Consider the following 16,534-nt stretch of genomic DNA (forward strand, 5'->3'; position numbering starts at 1 on the left):
GGGGGGGGGGGGGGGGTGCAATCTAATCAACTTACCTCCCCCTCCTCCTCCAGTGGATAATACAATTATATTATATTACAGAAAATGAGTCTAGATGGTCACTTTTGGAATATTGGTTGAGTGAAGTTTGACTGAGTACATACGTGCCATAGGTCAGCTTCAAATGACCTACTGACCTATGGCTGAAGAGCACCAAACGTTGCTGCCTCAAGACCTATTGACCTAGGGTTAAACAGCACCATGTGTTGTAGCCATAAATCATACCACCACTCCTCTCATCACACTGATCACAGAGCCTCAATGTGGTTATTAAGTCTGCTGGAAATAGCAGCCAAATCCTTTTCAATTCATAACCAAAGAGGATGGCCATGTTAGACAGTGTAAGTCCTGGGTTGACTAAAAGCTAGGATGTTCATGGCTGGAAAGCCTTTGATCATAAGTCTGTTTAATCAAAGGTGACATGGAACAACATAATTCACATACCTTCTCTGGGTTGTGTTAATTTCTTATAAAACCTCTTTCTGTGTATCTTTGTCTTTTAATTCCTTCATTTCTTCAATCTTTTTTCTTTGTTTTTTTTTTTAGATTCTGTGTCGGCGGTCAGTGAAGCGGAACGACAAATCTTGTACGAGTGCAATCCACAGAAGGTCGAAGATTTGATCATTAAACTGACGCAGAAGTGGGGGCGACATCCAAACCAAATAATGGCCCTCACTGATGTAAGTGATTCTTTCCAACTCTTTGTTGTTGTTGGCAACAATTACTAGGAAGTCATTATTATGTAGTTACCTGAGACTATACAACCTGTATATCAACCAAATCTTACACAGTCTTCATATCTGCCAAATCTTATACAGTCTCTCGTCATCATCATCATCTAATGTCCGCTTTTCATGCTGGCATGGATTGGACGGCTTGACAAGGAACTGACAAACTGAAGGGCTGCGTCAGGCTCCAATATCATCATTGACATGGTTTTTATGAGTGGATGCCCTTCCTAAAACCAACCACTTCACAAAATGTACTGGGTGCTTTTTACATGTTACTGGCGCTAGTGAGGCTGCCATGAAATTTGCAAGACAGGAAAGAACAGAGGAAATCTTATCCATGTTCTATATCATCAATCAAATCTTATACAGTCACTGCATCAACCAAATTCCATTTAGTTGGATGTAATGTTAAATTTGTTTTTCTTTTCTGATGCATTTGTTTTCTTTGTTTCAACAGTGGCAAGTCCCTAAACCACTGCGGCAAATGCTGGAGAGTATGCCATCTAGTATGCAGCAAACGTATGCTTATATATTGGTGGGCAAATCACGCCATTGCCTAAAGCTGAAGGTATGTCACATGGATTTCTACACTCATCGTCATCGTCGTCATCATTGTCATCATCATCATCATCATCACCACTGTTTCCTTACTGTGACTTCTTTCATTCATCTAACTGCTCATAGTTACAAAGAAGTAATTAAAAGAACAGAGTCCACTTTGTTTTTTGTTTTTTTCTCCCTTTCCATGTTTGTATAGTCCCAGATAATCTTAATTTGCTTAAAAGACTTGACAGTCATGGTTGAAATGTCTTAACAACCGTTATTGTGCTATTTTCTTCTTCAAACTGCAGACCTGAGGAAAACAAAAGTCCATTACTACTTTCAGTTCTCCACAAATATACACATGCCAGTAACTTCTGCCTACCGAATTCAATTACAAAGCTTCGGTTGGCCCGGGGCTATAGCAGAAGGCACTTGCCCAAGGTGTAAATTTATAGACTTTTTCAACCCATTTCCATTTTTTTAAATCTTTGTTTCTAGTTTTTTCTTCTGTGATTACCCATTTGTATTTTCTCTCTTTCTCTCTCTCTCTCTCTCTGTTGTGATCAGGCCTACAACATGGCACGGGACTTGTTAACATCTGCCATGATGGCAATAAAAGACTACAACTTTGCCCTCACCAAGCACCATCAGTATCAGATGCTGTTGGTTGACCTGTATCAGGCCGACAGCAGTGTGTGCAGCAACGACAAACTGCATGAATTGGCCAACAAGGCCAAGTCTTGTTTGAACACCGTCAGATCTGGACAAGGTTTGTAACTAATGTTGTTCTCTTGTTGCTGTTGTTGATATTATTATTATTATTATTATTATTATTATTATTATTAGTCTGTCTTTACGTTCTGAGTTCAAATTCCACTGAGGTCGACCTTGCCTTTCATCCTTTTGGGATCAATAAAATAAGTAACAGTTGAACACTGGGGTAAATGTAATCGACTTATCCCTTCCTACCCCCAAATTGCTACCCTTTTTGGTAAAATTTGAAACCATTATTATTATTATTATTATTATTATTATCATTATTATGTCTATGGCGGCGGGCTGGCAGAAATGTTAGCACACTGGGCGAAATGCTTAGTAGTATTTCATCCGTCACTATGTTCTGAGTTCAAATTCCGCCAAGGTCGACTTCACCTTTCATCCTTTCGGGGTTGATAAATTATGTACCAGTTGTGTGCTGGGGTCGATGTTATATCACCAGCATCATCACCATCATCCTTATCATAATTTTCATTATTACCACTTCATCATCGTTATCATTATCATCACCTACCTTTATTATCAACATTCACCACCACCACCACCACCATCTTCATCAGTAACAGCAGTATCAATACTGTGACCACCACTTGCCTCACAACCACCACCACCACCACCACCATTATTCTTAGTTCTAATTATGTGGTATTTAGTAGTTAAGAAATTCACCTGGATAGGACGCCAGTCAATCACAAGTGACTTTCCCCACTAAGTTGCAGGAAAGGATGTATTGAGTCAGGGCTGAACTGGAATTACACAATGATAACTTCAGTTAAATATTTGATCATAGACATGTGTTCAATCGAGACTGACCTTGGGTTAAACAACAACAACAACATTTAAATATTTTTTATCATAGATGTATGTCGAATTAGGACTGAGTTGATTATAGAGGTGTGTTGAGGTAGGGGTTTAACAACCAACTCCAGTTCCCTATTTTCTTTGATGTTTTAGACACCCCTCCGACACCCGAAGTTGTGGAACAAGCTGCTGTGTTCTTGCTGAATGTCAAAGACTGGGAATATCTCAGTAATATGGAAGGTTCCAGTAATGGTTTTATTGAGGTAAGAAGGAACGCAAACTATTTATTCCACATTATATCACATGTTGGTCAGGGTGTATATATATGTGTGAGTGTGTATACATATACCATTTGTTTTATTTGACTTTACCTTATTTTTAACTGTGTATGTGTGTAGTTTCTTCAAAATTACATCCTGTTTCTGTGTGTGTGTGTGTGTATTTTGTCATTGTCGTCATCATTTTACTGCCCACTTTTCCATGCTTGCCTGGGTCAAACAGAATTTGTTGACTCAGATTTTCGAAGCTGAACATTTCCTCATGGCCAGACATGTTTTTGTGGAAAATTGGATATGAGTGGAGATGCTCTTTTACAACTATTGAGCAATGTCAAGACAAGGAGACAAACACACACACACACACACACACATGCACTCAATAGGCTTCTTTCAGTTTCCATCTACCAAATCCATTCACAAGCCATTAGTCAGTCCAATACTACAGTAGAAGAAACTTGCTCAAGATGGCTTGCCATAGGAGTGAACTTGAAGCCATGTGGTTCAGAAGCAAACTTTTTATGACAACCAACTAATTGTCACATATTATATTTATAGATATAGATATATTTATATCAGTTGAATAAAGTTAAAACATGGTCTGGTTTTCACGATTTTTTTATATATGTATTATTTCAAACATATCTCTGTAGGTCAGTCTTCTTTTGGCAAGGGCTTGTAAAGAAATCAATGGAACCAAGACTGCTCGTAAACCAGCTCGAGATTTCTGGGAAGCAGGTATGTTGCTTTGACTTCAGTTATTTTGTTTTTTGATGCCATGTCATATTTCTAGCATAATGTGATTTCAGCTTAAATTCCATGAATTATGTTTTTAGCTCTCCTTCATAACTTTTTATTATCATCATCATTATTATTATTATTATTATTGTTATTATTATTATTATTATTATTATTATTAAGGTGGCAGAATCATTAGCACACTAGGCAAAAGGCTTAGCAACATTTCATCTGTCTTTATGTTCTGAGTTCAAATTCCACCGAGGTTGACTTTGTTTTTCATCTTTTCGGAATTGATAAATTAAGTACCAGTTGAACACTGGGGTCAATGTAATCGACTCATCTCCTCCCTCAAAATTGCTGCCCTTGTGGCAAAATTTGAAATCACCACCACCATCACCACCACTATTATTATTGTTGCTGTTGTTGTTGTTGTTAAGAAGGTGGCAAGCTAGCAGAACTGTTAGTACACCGGAGAAAATGCGTTGTTGCGCACTGAGGTTGACGTAATTGATGAGACCCCTCCCTCAAAATTTCAGGCCTTGTGAAAGGATTATTATTATTATTATTGTCTCCATTGAAAGTGTTTTACTGTTGGGCTAGTGTGATTTGTCTTCCATGTCTGATACCATAACCAAGAGTTTTTTTATTAATTTATTTATTGATTTTTTTTTTTTTTTTTTTTTTTTTTTTTTTTTTTTTTGTTAATGGTCTCCAGTGGGGAATATCTTTTCTGACAATCTTTCTCAGAAAAGGTCGATTACAGGTCGTGAAACAATGATACATCGGAACAATTCTTTGGCAGTGATGTCAAAAGAAAGTTTCTGTCAGTTTATCAAGAAAATCAAGGTAGGTATAATCTGTTGAGCACTTTTTCTTTTGTTTACTTGTTCATCATCATAATCATCATCATCATCATCATCATTGTATTAATGTCTATTTTCCTTTGTGGTAGCACACCTGTTGCTGTCTTCATTCCTGATCTCTCTCTCTCTCTCTCTCTTCAGGTAACCTTGTACTTCTTCTACAGCAAGACACTTGTTCCCCTCTCTCTCTCTGTCTCACTATAACCTTTCATCAAGGTTCCTTGTACTGTGGTTGTTGAGTCCCTTATCTTCTTAGTTCACGTCTTGCCTTTTTCTCAGTATTGTTTTTACAGTCAGATAGCACTCTAGATGCATCTACCATTTTAATGCATGGACAGGATGTCTTTCTGTTAGTTCTATGTTCTATTTATTATTTTACAAAATTTCCCTTAAATTCATTGAAAGATGATCTCGAAAAGCTAAACCTAATGTTCATCAACTAATTTTCTTTTACAGGAACCAACCATACTTAGTTTCTTAATTTCTTGTTTGACCAAACTGTACAATATTTTGAAGGTTAGTAACCAAATTTTCTCAGGTTTTCTCATTTCAATAAGTTTTCTTGTAAATGTCTTCTCTCCATAAACTTTCTCCAAATTTTATAAATAGAAAAAAAAAAAACAAAAAACAAAAGACAAATTAGAACTAAATAATTAGAGTAGCATCACTCCTGAACACTATTACAATACATGAAAAAAGAAGAAAAAAAAACTATTGTCAAGGGACACTACTCTGAGATATTTCATGTAAATTTATTACCCTCTCCTACCATTGATTCACATCATAATGTGTGTGTGTATGTATACACATACACACACACATGTTTCAACAGATTATACATCATGACAGAAGAACTGTCGTAAATCTGCATCCAATAGCACTATGAACACTCCCTGCAGAAGATGCAAATAGCCACGATAGCAAAATGTGTATAAGTAACAAATGGTATATATATGTATGTATGTATGTATATTGTTAATGACTATTTTAGTTTGATAACTTCTTTGTTTATGTTTTGTAGGATAACATCAGCAGTGAAATCTTCAGCAATTACATCACCATTTGGCCAACCAATATAAACAAGTAAGACTGGTTTCATGTATTTCACATCAAATATTTGGACACAAAGAAACAAATCCATGTTTCTGATGTGATGTTTGTAGATATTAAAGTGTGTGATATTGAGCAGTGAAATCTTTACAAAAAAAACAAAAAACAAATTAGAACTAAATAATTAGAGTAGCATCACTCCTATAATAAATGCCAGTGTGTATTTATATAGGCTGTCTCTTGCAAAGAGACAGTCTTATTACATTATCTCCTGTGGTTACTATAAAAAAAATAATTGTCCTTTTCTAAATTTCAAAAGAGATTGATAGAATAAGTATTCGGCTTACAAAGAATAAGTCCTGGGGTTGATTTGCTTGACTAAAGGCAGTGCTCCAGCATGGCTACAGTCAAATGACTGAAACAAGTAAAAGAATAAAAATGTTTGTTTTTATGTTATACTTTTGTTGAGTACAAATTTATTATTGTTAAGCAAGAATATTGTTGACAGTGACTTCGAAGTTTCAGCATGATATTGTGTAGTGCAAATCTCTCCAATACATATACATATGTGGTTATTTTATCTTGCAGTAGCAGTGCCATGGATACAGCTGCCTTAGCTGAATGTGTGTCCCTTCTAATGCACCATGCTTTATCTCAGGATCCCTTAAACCCATCATGGTTGAGAACAGAAGCAGACATTCAGTTTGGTAAGATTCCTTGTTCTTTGTTTTTCATTTGCCTTGTGATTTGGTGTTTGGGGGGGGGGGGCACAAGCTTGGTTGGTTGGATGGTCATGAGATTCGCTTTTTCATTGATGAAATTTTGGGTTCAGACTCACAGTGTAGGCACTTCTACCATAAGTTCTTCCTTCCACTTATGATAAAAAAACGAAGTGTCCCTTTTAACATAGCTTCGGGTTACCCAAGCTTTATAAGTGAAACAATAACAAAGAATTTAGTAAAATAACTTATTTATCATTCAGCTAGTGTTTGGAGCCTTAATTGTGACTAAGGTTTGGTGGAAGATTGTAATTCAGAACTTATGAAAACAAAACATTTGTACTACAGAGCCAGAGCCATTTTCAGCCGGGTTAAAGGAGATACATGGCTACCTCAGTAGGAGAGAGGAGAGAAAAGATGGAGAAAATGTGACAGTGGGGATTGTAGACTCAAGATATAGGGAGATGTATATAAATAAGGTTTGTCAGGGGTTTATCAGGGACAGACTATGTGCAAGGGTAGGGACGTAAACGACATGCCTTTATGGCCTTGATTTTATTTGGCTAGAAAGTATGTATGTGTATATATATATATGTATGTGTGTGTGTTTGTATGCATGCATGTATGTGTGTGTGTACACACAAACACATACTTACTTACATACATATATATATATATATATATATATATATTGAATCTTTTCTGCAGCTCACAATCAATATAGCTGTGCAATGAAATATTACCTGGAAGCTGGTCTTGCTGCATCAAACTACTTTTCCATTCCAGTACCTCACCCTATATATGATGAACAGGTAAGTTAATTAGTTTCTCTTCTGTCATGATGAATGATCTGTTGAAACAACCAAGTGTGTGTGTGTGTGTATAAGATTTCTGTAACATATATTTCTTTCTTCAGTTCCTCATAATCAATAAAGAAAATATTTTGAAATGTTCAGTCCATCTTTTTTTTCTCTTATTTTCCCAAACAGGTCTACAGAAAGATGATCAAATGTTGTTCCTATCTCCAGTGTCACACACAGGTATGGCATTACATTACTCTCACATTAGTTAGCTACCTGTCTGTCATAGTCTAATTGTTTTGCAGTCATACTTACTTTGGTCACACTTTATGTATCTGCCACACTTATATTGTCTGTTAGGGACACTGACATGGTGTACCCATGACGCTCACAGTGTCTGTGCACCACACTCACCTTCTGTTGTTGGTGCTTCCAGTACATTCTGTAAAGTGGTTGGTATTGGGAAGGGCATCCAGCTGTAGAAACCAAGTCAAAGCAGACTAGGGAACAGTGGTTCCCAACCCTTTTATTTAAATGAGTTTTCCCACAGACCCCTTTTAATATCCTTGTCCTTATGTGTGTGTATATATATATATATATATATATTTGTATGTGAAATTTTGAATTTAGATCACGGACCCCCAGTGCTATCTTTGTGGACCCCAGGTTGGGAACCACTGCTATGGAACCTGGCGTGGGCCCTGGCTTTGCTAGAATGGAAAACAGACATTAAATGATGATGATGATGATTGTGTATCTCATTTATTGTCTCTGTTGGCCAAACTCATCTGTGATTTACATATTGCCTGCTGGCCACACTTGCAGTGTGTATCTGCCGCACATTATCAAATGACAGGATGATGGTGATGACATTTGCGATGACACTGATGAAGATGATGATGCTGCTGCTGTCCATAATGTCGTGTTTCTTTCAATCGAACAGGTTGCCATCCTTTGTCAGTTTCTTGAAAACATTGACTACACGACGGCGTTCAAAGCCCTTCAAGAGACGACCATCTACGATGCCCAAGACATCTACTACTACTTCATCTGGGACCTCAGCATTCTGGAATTCCTCTCACGTATCCTTTATTTATTTATTTATTTTTTTTTTTTGGTCACAAACCACCTGAGACACTTCATCTTCAGACTGCATTTCTAATTAAATGTTGTTGTTGCTGTTTTAGCCCTAGGTCGATCCTCATCTTGTAGACTTGTAACCAGAAATTTCCTGGCCATGAACAAAATGTCTTCTTTTCACACAGTATATCTAGGACTACATTATCTAATGTACAATTTTTTTTGTAAGACAGTGTGTGAAATGATGAAGATTTAACTGCTATTTCTATTTCCTGTGTTGGCTCTTCTACCATTGCTGTTCACTCCAAGTCAGCTTTGAACTATGCTGTCTCTTTTTATTCATACATAATCTATATAAATTCACCCTCTTGTCATACCCAGGAACCACACATATATATATATATATATATATATATATATATATATATATATATATATATATACATATACATATATATACGATGGGTTTCTTTCAGTTTCCATCTATCAAATCCACTCACAGCTTTGAAATCCACTCACAGCTTTGGTCAGCTTAGGGCTATAGTAAGAGACATGTGCCCAAGGTGCCACTCAGCAGGACTGAACTCAAAACCACATGGCTGTTGAGAAGCGAACTTCTTAAGCACATAACCAACACACGCACACACACACACACACACACACACACACACACAACTGAGCCCACTTGCTGATATGCACATGTACATACTTAACACAGATGTGCACCCCCCGCCCCTACACCTCAACCAGATGTACATAACAACTGAATCATCATCTAACCGTTGTTGTTGTTGTTAAGTCAGCGCAAAAATACCAGATAAGTTGTTGACTCACAAATTACAAACACACGCCAATGTGGTTGTCGTGGTGATTATGAAAACAGTAGCAGTGACATACCTTTATAAGGATTAAGGCAGAGGTGGTGTCGTCAGCAGCGGCAGCAGCAGCAATGATTGTTGTTGTTGTTGTTGTTGTTGTTCAGCTTGAACGCAAATAGAATCTGACTATTAGCTATGTTTGTCCGAAACGTTGGTCTTTTGACCTGTTTCTTTAGAAATTTCAAGTGTTTGAATCTAAATTTGGAGAAATACGGAAAAAAAACTGAGACTCTCTACCATTCTATATTATTATATTTATGTTGTTATTATTATTGTTGTTGTTGTTGTTGTATAAAAGATGTTTTCTTTAAGTAAACAGGAAGTATTATTCCGGTTTCTTTTCATCTCCACACCTTAGGTAATGCTCGCAGGCTACCATTTCCTTCTGACCAATATCGGTTGATTACCATGTAAAAGAAAAACCACTTGGCACCAGAAACTAAATGGCTTCATCTTTTGCCTGTTGTTGTTATTATTATTATTATTATTATTACTATTATTATTATTATTATTATTATTATTATTATTATTATAAAGTCATCCTTCCGGGGGTCGATAAAATAAAGCATCAGTCAAGTACTGGGATTGATGTAATTTGATGACCCCCTACTGCCCCCACTCCCAATCTTAGACCTTGTGTGTATGTTAGAAGCAATTATTATTTCAACTGGCAGAATCATTAGCACGCCAGGTACAAATGCTTAGCAGCATTTTGTCCGTCTTTATGTTCTGGGTTCAAATTCTGCTGAGGTTGACTTTACCTTTCATTGTTTTGTGGTTGATGAAATAAGCGTCAGTTGAGCCCCGGGGTTGAGGGAATCAACTTACTCCCTCCTCAAAATTGCTAGCTTTGTATCAAAAATTGTAATTATTATATTTATTATTATGAAGTGCTCCCTTCTGGGAGTCAATAAAATAAAGTGCCAAGGTTGATGTAACTCAACCCCTTTCCATCCCCGATCCCAATTTTAGGCTTTTCTGTGGATGTTCGAAAGGATTATTATTCAAGCTGACAGACTCGTTAGAGCATCAGACAAAATGCCTTGCAGGATTTCTTCTCACTCTTTAAATTTCAAGTTCAAATCCTGCTGAAGTCAGCTTTGCCTTTTGTCCCTTTTGCCTTGATGAAATAAGACACCGGTCAAGTATTGAGGTTGATTTAATTGATTAACCGCCCCCTCTCCTCAAAGTTACTGACCTTGTGCCTAAATTAAAAAGAATTATTATCAGGTATGTTGATCCAGAGGTGTTGGTTTCAAGTGGATTGAGACCATAGAACCAACCAGAGGTGGCTATCGCAGGTAGATTGATATCATCAGACCAACCGGAGGTGATGGTCTCAACTGAATATCTAACCCCCACCCCTGTTATATTTATGTAATTTCTTGTTGTGTCCGTGGCGTAGTAGATGGGTGGTAGAGTCGGTAGGATGTTGGAGGAAATAGTTTGTGGTATTTGGTGACAATGCTGACAGACTGAGATCAAATCCTAACCAGGCCAACTTTGTATTTTATCCTCAAGAGGGATAAAACGTATGAGGGTATGCTGAAAAGTTCCTGGCTTTAAAGGTATCTTGAAAGGCCTGGCTGGAGGCCCAACCTTCCAAGTTCTTTTATAAGTCTCACAAAAACTGAAGGACCGCTGCAATAAGTGTGTGAATCTGAGAGGGGAATATGTTGAATAAAATCATAATTAACTGATCCTCCTGTATTTTCTTTTGCACAAAGTTAGGAACTTTTTAGTACTCCCTTGTGAGTACTTTTCACCAAAATAAGAACTAACACAATCGCCACCATTTGCAGCATTACTGCCCTTCCTTCCATGACCACTGCTTGCGACCACAACTTTCAGCAAGACTGATAATGCTACCGTTTCCACCATCACCAACATCACACCGTTGTCACTATCAGTAACGATGGTACAAACACTGCCTCTGATTCCATATTCCTTGCCCACCCTACCCCACCCCAGCTCTCCACCCATCACCATTACTATCATCATCCCCACCAACACTGACTACTATCACTACCACCACTACCACCATCATCATCATCATCATCACCATAGCAGAGGATCTTCTTCCAACCCCCTCCCCACCTCTCTCTTTCTCACTCTTTCCTCTTCCACTTTGCAGTTCAGAAGACATCGTTATTCTGCCCCACCGTTATTATTGTTGTTTTTGATGCTGATGTTGTTGTTTTTGTTATTGATGCTGCTTGTGTTGTTGTTGTTGTTGATGTTCCTTGCCTTTCTTCTTAATTACTTCGTTACCAGTGACTCTCACGTTACCTGGGAGGAGTTTCCTTTTGATAACCTTTTGTCATCTTCTTCTGCCATTGTTGTTGTTGTTGTTATGCCCCCTTAGCATAGTCACGTGTTCTCCCCAATTACTGTAAAGATTGACTATTGTATTTCATTGACCCCAGCTGACAGTTTGATAGAAATGGTACAGTGCCAGATTAAATGCCTTGGCTGGCTCGAGGCTGTAGTTGAACACAGGATAACAGGGTGGGCGCACCCATTGACTGGAACTGTTTATAGAGAATTACAGAAAAGAAAGGTCGGCTGTGGTGTCAATTACTTGGGACAGACCTGTGTTAAGAAGCTTGGTTCCGTGGGATTGAACACGGAACCATGTGATATGGAAGCAAACTTAATACATGTCCACCCTAAGTAATTGACACCACAGCCGACCTTTCTTTTCTGTAATTCTCTATAAACAGTTCCAGTCAATGGCTGCGCCCACCCTGTTATCCTGTTATAGCACCTAAGCCACCCACTAGACAGCCACTCAGGATGTAGCAATCTAGATATAGCTGTTACCCATCCAACCAGCCACTCTGGCTTTAGCACCTATCCACCTGCTAGACAGCCACTTTGTTTATAGCCCATTTCCCCACCCTGTCCACCCTAAATGTAGCCCCTCCACCACTTATCCACTCTGGATGTAGCCTCCATCCACCTGGCTATCTACCATTCCACCCTGGATATAGTGCCCCCCCCCCACTTCCCAACATCTATCCTTCCACCCTGGATGTGGCCACCCTTAACCACCTCCAGCCACTCTCACTCCAGCTGCAGAACAAACGAATTTATCTGAAAAACAAATCGGTGAAGAGAATATTGTTTTTCCTTTATTTATCTTCTGGTTTTATTTTATACCCATATAAATATATACACAAATATTTTATGCATACACACATACACACACAGATATGTATATTCCCCACGTACTCTCACTGCCTCCCCCTTCACTCCCACCAATCTGGTTTTCACCATGGGAGTGGCTGTTACTGCTTTGAGGATATTTTAGTCGTGCAATCAGGAAATAGTTAGCAGAATTAACTTGGCTAATTTATCAACGGCATCAAGTGCTTCCTCACCACCACCACTGCTACTGCTGCTATCACCCCCCCCCCACCACTGCTTTGTCTGTGGCTTTTACAGCTTCTTTTTCGAACTTACCATCATCACCATCACTATCACCATTATCATCATCATTAACACAACCGTTGCCATAATTATCATTCTTCATTATCATAATGTCTGTTTTTATGATGCTAATGGAACCGATTTTCTGCAGAATATATTTCCACATCTCTCCCTCCTCCTCTCCCCTCTCCCTCCTCCTCTCCCCTCTCCCTCCTCTTCCAGGACATGCTGTAAAATGGTTGACATTAGGAAGGGCATCTGGCCATGTGAAAGTATTGGGTTGTTCAAAACGTTTGTGCCAATTTTTAAAGGAAAGAAAAAAGTCAATAAATACTTGAATTGACTTGAGGTGGTTTCATGGCAAATAAGTCGAAAGGTAAGCTACAATAAATCGGCACAAACTTTCCGGACAACCCAATAGATATTATAGCATGATGCAGTTCTGTGACCTTTCAGATCCTGTCAAACTATTCTGCCTGTGCCAGCATGGAGCAGGGCTGTTGAATGGCAATGATAACGATAATTCACTCTCTGTTAGAAACCCTTAATTCTGAACTATCTATGAAATTGAGCCCCTTGTTTATGGTCAAAATTTAAGCCTCGATTCCCCCATACAATTGTTTACATCTTTGATTTCTCAAATATTTTGTTTCTGAAATTGTTTAATGTGGAAGATTATATTCTTTAACGAGCAGATTTACATGCTAAACGAGGAGAACAGGTTAAGAAACAACAAGTCGTAAGTATTTACTTTCTTCAGTTTCATTCTTTTCCACAACTCTCAGAGCATGAAGTGCTCCTCACGAATGCACGTTCGTGAGATTGTGATCTGGAAACAGTTTTGAGTAGGAAGTTTTGAAAGAGAAGTATGAACATGCTTCTCTCAGTTTCCATCTACCAAATCCACTCACAAGGCTTTGGTCGGCCCGAGGCTATAGTAGAAGACACTTGTCCAAGGTGCCACGCAGTGGGACTGAACCCAGAGCAACCATGTGGTTGGTAAGCAAGCTACTTACCACACACCCACTCCTACGCAATATATACACACACTGAAAAAGCACACCGCAAACTGCGACAAATAATAAAACAGAAATAGAGTTTTCAAAATTTATTGTTTCTGTGCAGCCGGGTGATTAGGGTCCCCTAGTCTAAGGGTTATATCGATTGCGGAGTCATTAGGCCAAATCCTTGCAACATCTATTTTTGCATGGTCATCAACAAGGGACATAACTCTCCTGAACGACTCTAATCTCCATTGTCTTATTTGTCCAAATATTCGATCAACTTACGTTATTAAAGTTATCTCCCTTCTTTGATTTAGATTCTAAATACCTTTTCCCTGAGGGAGATTTTTTTATTTGCCACCAGTTGCTCGACTGATTGAAAAATGTCAACTCACAAACTGGTTTTGTTCCGTGTTTCGCAGTTGGGTGGTTATTGATATTTTTTCTTTATTTTTTGTGCCAATGGCTGTGGCCAAGCTGTAGCATTGTCGTTATTTCTTTTGAAAAACGTCCGTTTCTAATTTTTTTCCTTTGATTTCCCTTTTTTTTTTAAAATTCTTGTTTTTAACGAAACGTTTTCTTTATTTTTTTTTTCTTTATTGTTGTTTCAGATGAAAGCTCTGGGCCAGATGGATTTGAATGTCTGCAACCCTGAAGACATTCTGCAAGAAGCAACTCAGCACCGCAAGAACAACTTCCTTCGTTCACTGGCCAAATTGTACTTATGATGATGACGACGACGACGACGATGATGATGATGATGACAACAGTGATACACAAGTAGCAAGAGAGAAGGAAAGAGAGAGGATGATGGTGGTGGTGGTGGTGGTGGTGGAGGTGCTTGAGAAAAGGCACGAAGGAGAAGTGGACAGCAAGAGAAAGTGGAGACGACGGTGGGGGTGCGGGTGTGGGGTGGAGATGAGGGGAGGAAGAGGATAAGGGCGATGTGGTGTGTGTGTGTGGGTGGAGGGGATGAGGGTGGTGGGATCATCTTGTTGGTCCCAAATTGATGATACTTGAGAAAAGTTTGAAGTCTTCTCTGTGACACTAAGTTTTGTTGAAACACATTACCAACTTCCTGCCAATGATTGATACATTAGTAGTAGTAGTAGTAGTAGCAGCACTACTACTACTACTACTAGTCTTACTATCTCTGCTTGAAGTTCTCTTCATGACACAAATCTTAACAATATTTTTTTTTTTCTGGTCTTTCATTATTTCCAGACAAAAGAAGTTTTTGTTGTTTCCAAAACATTAAAAAAAACAACAACAACAACAACAACAAAGAAAATGAACATAACAACAGCAGAAAACTTTCAACTCCCCTCCCCCACTCTTGCCAACATCTTTCTCTTCTTTCATTATTGTCTTTGTTTATTTAGGTTTTTATGTTTGCATAAGCCTTTCTACTATTGGTCAAGGCCTGAAATTTGGGGGAAGCGGACTAGTCGATTACATCACCCTCAGTGCTTCAGTGGCACTTAATTTATCGACCCCGAAAGGATGAAAGGCGAAGCCATCCTTGGCAGAATTTGAACTCAGACCATAGCTGCAGATGAAATACCGCTAAGCATTTTGGCCAGCATGCTAAAGATCCTGCCAGCACACCACCTTAGCATACATAATAATAATAATAATAATAATCTCATCCACTGGCATGGTGCCACATCCCTCATTACTGCATCATCCCCCCACCTCTCAGTTGTGGTGGTCTTTTCTTGCAAGTTACTTGGTGACCTCAGCCAGTGTTACATAAAAAGCATCCAGTACTCACTGCGAAGTAGTTAGTGTTGGGAAGGTTATCCAGCCATACAAATCATACCAAAGCGGATACTTGGAGCTTGGCACAGCCCTCTGGCTCATCAGCGTCTGTTAAACCAGCCAACCCATTTCGTCATGGAAAACAGATGTTAAACAGGGATGAGGATAAGAGACTCTAGAACTGTGATGAGTGGGGGGGGGGGCCTTTACTCCTAGTTTAGTATAGTAGGGTGCAGCATAGGTTACTTATCCTTAAATCAGAGATGTGGATGCAATACATCCAACAGAGTGGATGCCTCTAAAGCTAATCAAGGACCCTGGGTGGGGTGTTAGGAGTGTTAAACCAGATAAAGGATTCAGCAATGCTTGTGAAGACAAAAGCATTTCTCTCTCTGTCTCTCTCTCTTTCTTGTTCTTTCTGCCTATTTTAATTTTTAATCCACTTTTGTAATTTTATAATCATTGTAACAAACAAGTATCACAGTTCCATGATTATTTCTCATTAATCCATCAACTCATTAAAGAATTATTCACACTAACTCATTAGGAGTATTTCAATGTCTTGTTTTCTCTTCTAAAGTAATAATAATAATAAAAATCGAAATCAAATCAAATTCACAAATTCAATGACTGGCACCCGTGCCAGTGGAGCGCTAAGAGCACCATCCAAGCGTGATCGCTGCCAAAGCAGCTGACTGGCTTCCATGCCAGTGGCACATAAAAAGCACCATTTGAACGTGTTCATTATCCGCGTTGCCTTACTGGCACATAAGAAAACATTCGAGCAAGGTCGTTGCCAGTGCCACTGGACTGGCCCCCGTGTAGGTGGCATGTAAAAAAACACCTTTTGAGCGAGGCCGTTGCCAGTACCGTGTGACTGGCCCTCATGCCAGTGGCACGTAAAAGCACCCACTACACTCTCGGAGTGGTTGGCATTAGGAAGGGCATCCAACTGTAGAAACTCTGCCAGATCAGATTGGAGCCTGGTGCAGCCTTCTGGCTTGCCAGTCCTCAGTCAAATCGTCCAACCCATGCTAGCA

At 38.8% G+C, this 16,534-nt stretch overlaps 1 protein-coding gene across 1 annotated transcript in view; it reads left to right on the forward strand.

The window, feature by feature from the left end:
• The window catches only part of LOC106869210 (integrator complex subunit 8), a 26,791-nt gene extending 10,751 nt beyond the window's left edge, over positions 1-16,040 (forward strand). The window contains exons 13-26 of the mRNA XM_052975190.1: positions 586-719; positions 1,228-1,338; positions 1,881-2,082; positions 3,045-3,154; positions 3,820-3,904; positions 4,623-4,753; positions 5,227-5,286; positions 5,792-5,853; positions 6,409-6,527; positions 7,248-7,351; positions 7,529-7,579; positions 8,283-8,421; positions 13,425-13,468; positions 14,345-16,040. Of these exons, the coding sequence (XP_052831150.1) occupies positions 586-719; positions 1,228-1,338; positions 1,881-2,082; positions 3,045-3,154; positions 3,820-3,904; positions 4,623-4,753; positions 5,227-5,286; positions 5,792-5,853; positions 6,409-6,527; positions 7,248-7,351; positions 7,529-7,579; positions 8,283-8,421; positions 13,425-13,468; positions 14,345-14,461 (1,469 nt within the window). The 3' untranslated portion in view covers positions 14,462-16,040. The remainder of the gene's footprint in view (positions 1-585; positions 720-1,227; positions 1,339-1,880; positions 2,083-3,044; positions 3,155-3,819; positions 3,905-4,622; positions 4,754-5,226; positions 5,287-5,791; positions 5,854-6,408; positions 6,528-7,247; positions 7,352-7,528; positions 7,580-8,282; positions 8,422-13,424; positions 13,469-14,344) is intronic.
• The last annotated feature ends 494 nt before the right edge of the window (positions 16,041-16,534 follow it).

The sequence above is a fragment of the Octopus bimaculoides genome, chromosome 20, assembly GCF_001194135.2.
Source record: "Octopus bimaculoides isolate UCB-OBI-ISO-001 chromosome 20, ASM119413v2, whole genome shotgun sequence".
Taxonomy (NCBI): Eukaryota; Metazoa; Mollusca; class Cephalopoda; order Octopoda; family Octopodidae; genus Octopus; species Octopus bimaculoides.